The sequence below is a fragment of the Salvelinus fontinalis genome, chromosome 6 (assembly GCF_029448725.1).
Source record: "Salvelinus fontinalis isolate EN_2023a chromosome 6, ASM2944872v1, whole genome shotgun sequence".
In the NCBI taxonomy this organism is placed as follows: domain Eukaryota; kingdom Metazoa; phylum Chordata; class Actinopteri; order Salmoniformes; family Salmonidae; genus Salvelinus; species Salvelinus fontinalis.
The window spans coordinates 70,929,800-70,940,915 of record NC_074670.1 but is presented as its reverse complement, the minus strand read 5'-3'; the positions used below and the strand labels follow the sequence as shown (position 1 = coordinate 70,940,915).

Sequence of the window (11,116 nt, the reverse complement as noted above, 5' to 3'; positions counted from 1 at the left end):
TTAATGATTTTATTCGCTCCTGAGGCGAAGACAGACAGAGGGCAGGGTACACACACACACACACATATGCATGCGTACACAATCACACACAAACACACACAGACTCACGGACGTAGACGAATGCAAGGATGCACAGATGCATGGATGCACGGACTTCAGGAAACGTGGATGCCTGGACGCCTGGATAGATGGACGCCTGGACGGGTGGACGCCTAGACGCCAGGACGTCTAGACGCTGGGACGCCTAAACGCCGGGACGCCTTGGAAGCCTGGATGCCTGAACATGTGGACGCCTGGATGCATGGACGGGTGGACGCTTGGACGCCTGGACACTTGGACACCTGAACGGGTGTGTGCCTGTACGCCTGGACGGGTGGAACCTGGACGGGTGGACACCTGGACGGGTGGAAGCCTGGACGCCTGGACGGGTGGAAGCCTGGACGGGAGGAAGCCTGGACGTCTGGACAGATGGAAGCCTGGACGGGTGGAAGCCTGTACGCCTGGACGGGTGGAAGCCTGTACGCCTGGACGGGTGGAAGCCTGGACGCCTGGACCGGTGAAAGCCTGGACGCCTGGACGGGTGGAAGCCTCGACGGGTGGACGCCTGGACGGGTGGAATCCTCGACGGGTGGACGCCTGGACGGGTGGAAGCCTCGACGGGTGGAAGCCTCGACGGGTGGACGCCTGGACGGGTGGAAGCCTCGACGGGTGGACGCCTGGACGGGTGGAAGCCTGGACGGGTGGACGCCTGGACGGGTGGAAGCCTGGACGGGTGGAAGCCTGGACGGGTGGAAGCCTGGACGGGTGGAAGCCTGGACGGGTGGAAGCCTGGACGGGTGGACGCCTGGACGGGTGGACGCCTGGACGGGTGGAAGCCTGGACGGGTGGAAGCCTGGACGGGTGGAAGCCTGGACGGGTGGACGCCTGGACGGGTGGACGCCTGGACGAGTGGAAGCCTGGACGGTTGGAAGCCTGGACGGTTGGAAGCCTGGACGGGTGGAAGCCTGGACGGGTGGAAGCCTGGACGGGTGGAAGCTTGGACGGGTGCATTTTTTTCCTTTACTCCAATGGAGTAAAGATCCAGGCGATCCAGGCGTATCCCTCTCTGTCCAGTCTTGGACAGTTTATATCTCTCTTTCTCTCTCCATTTCCATCCCTCCATCTCTCCATCCATCCCTCCATCCCTCGCTCTCTCATGTTAGGTCTGCTGTGTGATCTGTCCGGTCATGACCCACTGTGAATGGAACCCAGCTGTCTCAGCTGTCAATCACCAAGCCGAGAGATGAGGGAAGAGGGAGGGAGATCTAGGCTCCCAGAAGACCCAGAGGACCGGAGGACCCAGAGGACAATGAGCATCTATCTGCCATACTGGAGATAATATATGAGCATCAACGTGGTCAGGAGTGGGTTGAGGTGGGGTGGTGAATGCTTGCGTGCGTACATGTGTATGTTGGCTAGGTGGTATAGCAACATTGGCATTGTCCTTTTGGAGTACTAGGTCAAGTCATTACCAATTGTCGCATACAGCTAACCCTAACACATTACACAGCTAACCCTAACTCATTACACAGCTAACCCTAACTCATTACACAGCTAACCCTAACTCATTACACAGCTAACCCTAACTCATTACACAGCTAACCCTAACTCATTACACAGCTAACCCTAACACATTACACAGTTAACCCTAACTCATTACACAGCTAACCCTAACACATTACACAGCTAACCCTAACTCATTACACAGCTAACCCTAACTCATTACACAGCTAACCCTAACTCATTACACAGCTAACCCTAACTCATTACACAGCTAACCCTAACTCATTACACAGCTAACCCTAACTCATTACACAGCTAACCCTAACTCATTACACAGCTAACCCTAACTCATTACACAGCTAACCCTAACACATTACACAGCTAACCCTAACTCATTACACAGCTAACCCTAACTCATTACACAGCTAACCCTAACTCATTACACAGCTAACCCTAACTCATTACACAGCTAACCATAACTCATTACACAGCTAACCCTAACACATTACACAGCTAACCCTAACACATTACACAGCTAATACTAACTCAGTACACAGCTAACCCTAACTCATTACACAGCTACCCCTAACTCATTACACAGCTAACCCTAACTTATTACACAGCTAACCCTAACTCATTACACAGCTAATACCAACTCATTACACAGCTAATACTAACTCATTACACAGCTAATACTAACTCATTACACAGCTAACCCTAACTCATTACACAGCTAACCCTAACTCATTACACAGCTAACCCTAACTCATTACACAGCTAACCCTAACTCATTACACAACTAACCCTAACTCATTACACATCTGATACTAACTCATTACACATCTGATACTAACTCATTACACAGCTAACCCTAACTCATTACACAACTAACCCTAACTCATTACACATCTGATACTAACTCATTACACAGCTAACCCTAACACATTACACAGCTAACCCTAATTCATTACACATCTGATACTAACTCATTACACAGCTAACCCTAACTCATTACACAGCTAACCCTAACTCATTACACATCTGATACTAACTCATTACACAGCTAACCCTAACTCATTACACAGCTAACCCTAACTCATTACACAGCTAACCCTAACTCATTACACATCTGATACTAACTCATTACACAGCTAACCCTAACTCATTACACAGCTAACCCTAACTCATTACACAGCTAACCCTAACTCATTACACATCTGATACTAACTCATTACACACCTAACCCTAACTCTCAGTTGTCAAGAGTGAGGTTCAACCTCTAATAAAAACACAGGGCGAGACCCGTAATAACCAATACACAACAATACATTGGAAGAGACCCGTAATAACAAGTGCACAATACACGCATCTCAAAAGCCCAAATAACAATTCACAGACATGGGAACAATATCCGTCAAGACAATTTATTTATTTTACATTTATTTTTCTAGAAAAGTCAGTTAAGAACAAATTCAAATTTTCAATGACGGCCTAGGAACAGTGGATTAACTGCCTTGTTCAGGGGTAGAATGACAGATATTTACCTTGTCAGCTCAGTGAGTCAATCTTGCAACCTTTCAGTTACAAGTCCAACACTCTAACCACTAGGTTACCTGCTACAATGATGAGCATAGGGCACATATATACAATTACTAATCAGGGGAATTGGAATCATGTGTGCCTAATGAGACAGTTCAGTGACGCCTAGAGGCCGGTGACATAGACCTCCAGAACTGGTGCACGGAATGAGTGGCATTACCAGGGGAATCCGTGACACCTGGACACCATGTATTATAATAGCCATCATTAGCAGGACAATAGACTCTTGCCAACACCTCCCTCTATGTTGATACCTTGTGCAAGGCAATTGATCAGCTTTAAAAACTTTGAGGCTGGGGACTCCCGAGTGGCGTAGTGGTCTAAGATGCTGCATCGCAGTGCAAGCTGCGTTGCTACATATGCTGGTTCGATGCCTGTGCCGGGTGCGAACGGGAGACCCATGAGGTGATGGTAGGATTTTGGTTTCTCTCCCTCTAAAAACAGAAATAAATTATTTTAAATAACAAACTGGCTTAATTTCCAAATGAATAAGAATGTCTCACACCATGTTCAACAATTGCCTTTTTCTTTGCTCGCTTTAGATTATTCAAAATCATCTGCAAAATATTGTTATTTTTTAAACAAAGCGATTGTTATTATTATTAATGAATTTAATATTATATAAAAGCCCCTAAGATATTCTCAGTGATCAGATTTGCCAAAAAGATTCATGCCCCATAGATATTAATTTAGAATCCTCCAATTCTCTAAATCTTTTTTGTTGTATATTCTTTTATATACTCTAGGCCTACCATAGGCAACATGAGTCTCACTAGTGTTGAGTAATGTGCTGTTAAAAGTGATGTAGGTCTTATTTAAAGAGCATATTGAAGTTAGAAGCAATAGCATTTGAAGCAATAGCCTACCCGCTGTGGTAAACTATTTCAGCAACGTTTTGTGCTGCTCTGAGACAAGGGTAGGGACTGGTCTTGATAAATCAATGATATTTTTGTTTTCACTGAATCTCCATTTGGGTATTGGTTAGACTACAATCAGGGTGTGAAAATGTTATATTCTTAGTACTGTTGCCTAGTCCCGACAGGCACATTGTACAGCGCCTTATTTTCATAACAGAAACCCTGTCACGTTCCTGACCTCTTTTTCCTTTTTCTTGTTTTTATTTGGTTGGTCAGGGCATGAGTTGGGGTGGGTTGTCCATGTGTTATTTTTCTATGTCGGGTTGTTTGTGTTCGGCCGGGTATGATTCTCAATCAGAGGCAGCTGTAAATCGTTGTCCCTGATTGAGAATCATACTTAGGCAGCCGGGGTTCACGTGGGTGGTTGTATCTCGTGTCTGTATTCGTGCCACACGGGACTGTTTGTCGGATGGCTGCAAGGCAAAGTGTTGAGTAGCCAGTGAAATCGTGCCCATTTCAAACGGCCTCCTACTCAAATCTTGCTCGTACAATATGAATATTATTATTCTTTTTGGATAGAAAACACTTTCTAGTTTCTAAAAGAGTTGGAATTATTTCTCTGAGTGAAACAGAAGTCCTTCTGCAGCACTTTTCCTGACCAGGAAGTGAAATGTCAGAAATCGATGCTCTTTTCAACTTGATGCCTATACATGGTCTTGACACTTAGGAGTCTGCTGACACTCTATACGCCTTCCTATTGGTGTAAAGAGGATGTCAGAGAAGACATTTTTGTGCTCATCTTGTTCTGTGGTGGAAAAAAAACTATTTCTTTGACGTGACCGTCCACTTCCGGTACTCTGAAGGAAGTGAGATTGACTTCTTTTTTGCCTTGGTATAGAACGGCTAACGTCTCCGGCTCAAATTTTTTTTGATACATGTGACCATATCATCGTAATGTATGTTTTTTCAAAATAGTTTAATCAGATTATTGAAACTTTATTCGGGAGTTTTGCCGTGTTCCGTCCTCTGACTTTGTTTACGTTGGAGAAATTTATGCCACTCGGCTAGTGCCAATGCTAATTGAAGAGGGAAATTTGCCATTCTGAATCGAAACAACGACTCATCTGGACAGAGGACACCTTCTTCAACATTCTGATGAAAGATCAGCAAAAGTAAGACCCATTTTATGATGTTATTTCATATATCTGTCGTGCATGTGAACTGGCCGTGGGCGCCCAATTGTGTCTGTCTATTGTAGCTACGCTAATATAGCGATACATTTTGTTTTTGCTGTAAAACATTTAATAAATCGGAAATATTGTTTGGAATCACAAGATGCCTGTCTTTCAATTGCTGCAGACTATGTATTTTTCAGAAATGTTTTATGATGAGTAATTAGCTATTTGACGTTGGTGTCTGTAAATATTATGGCTGCTTTCGGTGCAATTTCGGATTGTAGCTGAAATGTAAACTATGGTTTATACATGAAATATGCACATTTTTCGAACAAAACATATGCTATACAATAAGAATGTTATCAGACTGTCATCTGATGAATTTGTTTCTTGGTTAGTGGCTATTTATATCTTTATTTGGTCGAATTTGTGATAGCTACTGATGGAGTAAAAAACTGATGGAGTTAGAAAAGTTGTGTCTTTTGCTAACGTGGTTAGCTAATAGATTTACATATTTTGTCTTCCCTGTAAAACATTAAAAAAATCTGACATGTTGGCTTGATTCACAAGATGTGCACCTTTCATCTGGTGTCTTGGACTTGTTAATGTGTGAAAGTTAAATATAAAAAAAAAAAATAGATTTTGAATTTCGCGCCCTGCACTTTGAGCTGGATGTTGTCATAAGTGTACCGGTGTCGGGCTGCCCCCGTAAAAGGTTAATAAGTAATCATGGACACAAACCACTCCGCATATTGGTCTGATCCTTCTCGCCTCTCCTCCTCGTCCGAGGAGGAGGATTACGACGACCGTTACAAACCCTGAGGGTGTCATTTTTCTTGGAAAAGAAACACTTTAATATTAATCAAAAGAATTAAGCTACATTTCTTACAAAAAAAGTTTTAAATTCTCTCGTATAGCCAATATTGAATGCTATCAAATGCTTCTCAAAGATGCCCTGTGGTGAAACTAGCACTAACACGCATTAATGGTAACAATGGCTGACAATTAAATAACGTGCCATAGATTTCTGCAGCAGCCCGCAATGTGTGCTGCAGTATGATGCAACTTTTACAGGAAGAACCACTGTAGGCGTATAAAACTATTGTGAATTCTTTGGTCTTGTGAAATGAAGTGACATAATCAATATAAAGTCAGTGGATAAAATGTTCTGCCTCCCAACCTTGAAGATCTGAATTGTATTTGAGATACAGTAAATATATATAAATGAATATAAATATATATATATATTTAATATAATTTAGTCATCTAATGTTTTCATTACTTCTTACACTTTCTCATTATTTATTTTACCACCCTTTACATATTTCACTCCCACCGCTCTCTCATGCTCAGTCCTCTCACTCTCACTCAACAACTCTCTCTGTTCTCTCTCTCTCTCTCTCTCTGTCCTCTCTCTCCCTCTCACTCTCCCTCTCTCCCTCTCCCTCTCCCTCTCCCTCTCCCTCTCACTCTCACTCTCCATCTCACTCTCAAAAATTCTCTGTCTGTCCTCTCACTCTCAATTATTCTCTCTCTGTCCTTCTCTCTCCCTCTCACTCTCCCTCTCACTCTCCCTCTCACTCTCCCTCTCCCTCTCACTATCCCTCTCACTCTCCCTCTCACTCTCCCTCTCCCTCTCACTCTCCATCTCACTCTCAAAAATTCTCTCTCTGTCCTTCTCTCACTCTCAAAAATTCTCTGTCTGTGGTTCTCTCACTCTCACTAATTCTCTCTCTGTCCTTCTCTCTCCCTCTCACTCTCCCTCTCACTCTCCCTCTCACTCTCCCTCTCACTCTCCCTCTCCCTCTCACTCTCCCTCTCACTCTCCCTCTCACTCTCACTCTCCCTCTCACTCTCAAAAATTCTCTCTCTGTCCTTCTCTCACTCTCAAAAATTCTCTCTCTATACTTCTCTCACTCTCAAAAATTATCTCTCTGTCCTTCTCTCCCTCTCAACAATTCTCTCTCTGTACTTCTCTCTCCCTCTCACTCCCCCTCTCACTCTCCCTCTCACTCTCCCTCTCACTCTCAACAATTCTCTCTCTGTCCTTCTCTCTCTCTCTGTCCTTCTCTCTCTCTCTCTCTGTCCTCCTCTCTCTCTCTCTCTGTCCTTCTCTCATTCTCAAAAATTCTCTCTCCCTCTCTCCCTCTCACTCTCAAAAATTCTCTGTCTGTCCTTCTCTCACTCTCAACAATTCTCTCTCTGTCCTTCTCTCTCACTCTCCCTCTCACTCTCCCTCTCACTCTCCCTCTCACTCTCCCTCTCCCTCTCTCTCTCACTCTCCCTCTCTCTCTCACTCTCCCTCTCCCTCTCACTCTCCCTCTCACTCTCACTCTCAAAAATTCTCCCTCTGTCCATCTCTCTCCCTCTCTCCCTCCCCCTCTCACTCCCCCTCTCACTCTCCCTCTCACTCTCCCTCTCCCTCTCCCACTCTCACTCTCCCCCTCACTCGCCCTCTCCCTCTCCCTCTCACTCTCAAAAATTCTCTCTCTATACTTCTTTCACTCTCAAAAATTCTCTCTCTGTCCTTCTCTCCCTCTCAACAATTCTCTCTCTGTACTTCTCTCTCCCTCTCACTCTCTCTCTCTCACTCTCCCTCTCACTCTCCCTCTCACTCTCCCTCTCACTCTCCCTCTCACTCTCCCTCTCACTCTCCCTCTCATTCTCAACAATTCTCTCTCTGTCCTTCTCTCTCTCTCTGTCCTTCTCTCTCTCTCTCTCTGTCCTTCTCTCTCTCTCTCTCTGTTCTTCTCTCATTCTCAAAAATTCTCTCTCCCTCTCTCCCTCTCACTCTCAAAAATTCTCTCTCTGTCCTTCTCTCACTCTCAAAAATTCTCTCTCTGTCCTTCTCTCACTCTCAAAAATAATCTCTCTGTCCTTCTCTCTCTCTCTCTGTCCTTCTCTCCCTCTCAACAATTCTCTCTCTGTCCTTCTCTCCCTCTCAACAATTCTCTCTCTGTCCTTCTTTCACTCTCAACAATTCTCTCCCTCTCACTTTCAACAATTCTCTCCCTCTCAACAATTCTCTCCCTCTCCCTCTCAACAATTCTCTCCCTCTCCCTCTCAACAATTCTCTCCCTCTCAACAATTCTCTCCCTCTCACTCTCCCCAATTCTCACCCTCTCACTCTCCCCAATTATCTCCCTCTCACTCTCCCCAATTCTCTCCCTCTCACTCTCCCCAATTCTCTCCCTCTCACTCTCCCCAATTCTCTCCCTCTCACTCTCCCCAATTCTCTCCCTCTCACTCTCCCCAATTCTCTCGCTCTCTCGCTCTCTCGCTCTCTCGCTCTCTCGCTCTCTCGCTCTCTCTCGCTCTCTCTCTATGATCGCTTTGACAATGTAAACATGTGTTTGCCATGCCAATAAAGCCCTTTGAATTGAATTGAGAGAGGGAGAGAGAGAGCGAGATAGGGTTGGTAAGGGAGATTGAAAGGTAGAGAGAGAAACAAGTGAAACAAACAATCAAAAATAAACAGTAAACATTACACTCACAAAAGTTTTAAAAGAATAGAGACATTTCAAATGTCATATAATTTCTACATACAGTGTTGTAACGATGTGCAAATTGAGGGATAGGGGGCGACATTTTCACTTTTGGATGAATTGATGCCCAAATTAAACGGCCTCGTACTCTGTCCTAGATCATATGATATGCATATTATTATTACAATTGGATAGAAAACACTTTGATGTTTCTAAAACTGTTTGAATTATATCTGTGAGTAAAACAGAACTCATATGGCAGGCAAACTTCCAAACAGGAAGTGAAAATTCTGAATTTCGCTGTGAAAGGCATCGCCTATTCAATTGCCTTATATTTATGGATCTGTATGCACTTCATACGCCTTCCACTAGATGTCAACAGGCAGTAGAACGTGGAATGAACCGTATAGCTTGATGTGGGAACGGATGAAAGCCAATGGAGTGACTGGTCAGGCATATTGCCAGTTCTTGGCCACGCACACTACGCATGTGATGTCCTTGTCTGCAATGCGTTAGATAGACATAAAGAAATGCTCCGTCTGGGACGTTATTGGTTATATATGAGATAAACATCCCGAAGATGGATTCTCAACTGAGTTTGACCAGTTTATTCGATTTGTAATATCACTTTTTGAAGTTTTCGTTCATTAGCGTAAAGTTTGATGGACAAGTGAACTACACATGCTAGCCAAAGTTGCTAATTCGACAGAAGTAATGGACATTATAAAACAAAAAAAATAAAAAATAGGATTCCTGGCACTGCATTCTGATGAAACATCATCAAAGGTAAGGGAATATTTATGATGTCATTTCGTATTTCTGTTGACTCCAACATGGCGGAGAATGGCTGAGTATTTCTGCATTTCACGTTGCTCTCTGTAATTACTTTCGCTATTTTGGAGCCATTTCTGAACATGGCGCCAATGTAAAACCACGATTTGTGGCCATAAATATGCACATAATCGAACAAAACAAATGTATTGTTTAACATGATGTCATATGACTGTCATCTGATGAAGTTGTTCAAAGGTTAGTGATTAATTTTATCTCTATTTGTGGGTTTTGTGAAAGCTATCTTTTCTGTGAAAAAATGGCGGTGTGTTTTTGGATATTGTGGTGAGCTAACATAAATATATGTTGTGTTTTCGCTGTAAAACATTTTAAAAATCGGACATGTTGGCTGGATTCACAAGATTTGTATCTTTCATTTGCTGTATTGGATTTGTAAAGAGAAAATTCTTGTCACAAATCTTGCTGCTGTGATGGCACACTGGTTTTTCAACCAATAGACATGGGAGTTTATCAAAAGTGGATTTGTGGGTCGGTGTAATCTGAGGTAAATATGTGTCTCTAATATGGTCATATATTTGGCAGGACATTAGGAAGTGCAGTTCGGTTTGCACCTCATTTTTTGGTAATGTGCACATAGCCTGTTTTCTCTTGAGAGCCAGGTCTGCCTTCGGCGACCTTTCTCAATAGCAAGGCTATGCTCACTGAGTCTGTACGCAGTCAAAGCTTTCCTTAATTTAGTGTCAGTCACAGTGGTCAGGTATTCTGCCACTGTCTCTCGCTTACCTTTCACTCTCTCTTACCACCCCTATGTATCTCTCTCTCTCTCTCTCTCTCTCTCACCAGCCCTGTCTATCTCTCTTTGTCTTCCTTTTTTCCTTCCCTGTCTCTCTTTCTAAATATTTGTATCTCTCTCTTCATCTTTCTCTCTTCATCTTCATCTCTTTCCTCCCCTAAGTGTCGCTTGTCCACGCCTGTCCGTCAGTCACCCATCAGCACACAGGGGGACAGAAAAAGAGAGGGAGATGGAGGGATATTGTGTGTGCTTTAGGGTATAGGGCCTTGGGGAGGGAGAGAGGTTAAAAGGCCTAGAGGGGTGTGTGGGAGGGTGGGAGGTGGGGGGTGGGGGGGGGTTGGGTCTTGAGTCTTGGACGCCTAACTCGTCCTCATTAGTTAGCAGCATGGCAGAACAGCAGGGACTACCTCTCCTCCTCTACCCTCGTTCCCCTTTTTTTCTTTATTTCTTTCTCATCTATTTATTTCTCTCTCTCTATCTCCATACTTCTCCACTCCTTCCTATGCTCCTTCCTCTCCTATCTCTCTGTCACACTGTCCTGTCTTTCACACCCTCTTTTGTCTTTCTCTCTCTCTTTGAATGTGAGTGACAGAGTCCCCAGTTAGCCCCTGTCAACACAGCCCTGTCTCTCTCTGCTCTCCAGAGTGTGTGTGTGTGTTTGTGTGTTTTTGTGTGTTTGTGCGTTCGAGTTTGTGTGTGTGTGTGTGTGAGTATGTGTGTGTGTGTGCAAGTGTGTGTGTGTGTGTGTGTGTGTTTGTGTGTGTGCTAGGGCTGTGGCTGTCACGTAATTTCCTCAGACGGTGATTGTCAAGCAAATAGCTGTCGGTCTCACGGTAATTGACCGTTAATTAACATAAACACATCCAGCATCTC

General features: G+C 44.1%; 1 protein-coding gene across 1 annotated transcript; it reads right to left on the bottom strand.

Annotated features, from left to right (window-relative positions):
- Window positions 1–228: 228 nt before the first annotated feature.
- LOC129858658 (uncharacterized) lies at window positions 229–1,050 on the bottom strand. Its single transcript, XM_055927957.1, has one exon. The coding sequence runs from the start codon at window positions 1,048–1,050 to the stop codon at window positions 229–231; it is 822 nt and encodes a 273-aa protein (XP_055783932.1).
- Between the last annotated feature and the right edge of the window lie 10,066 nt (window positions 1,051–11,116).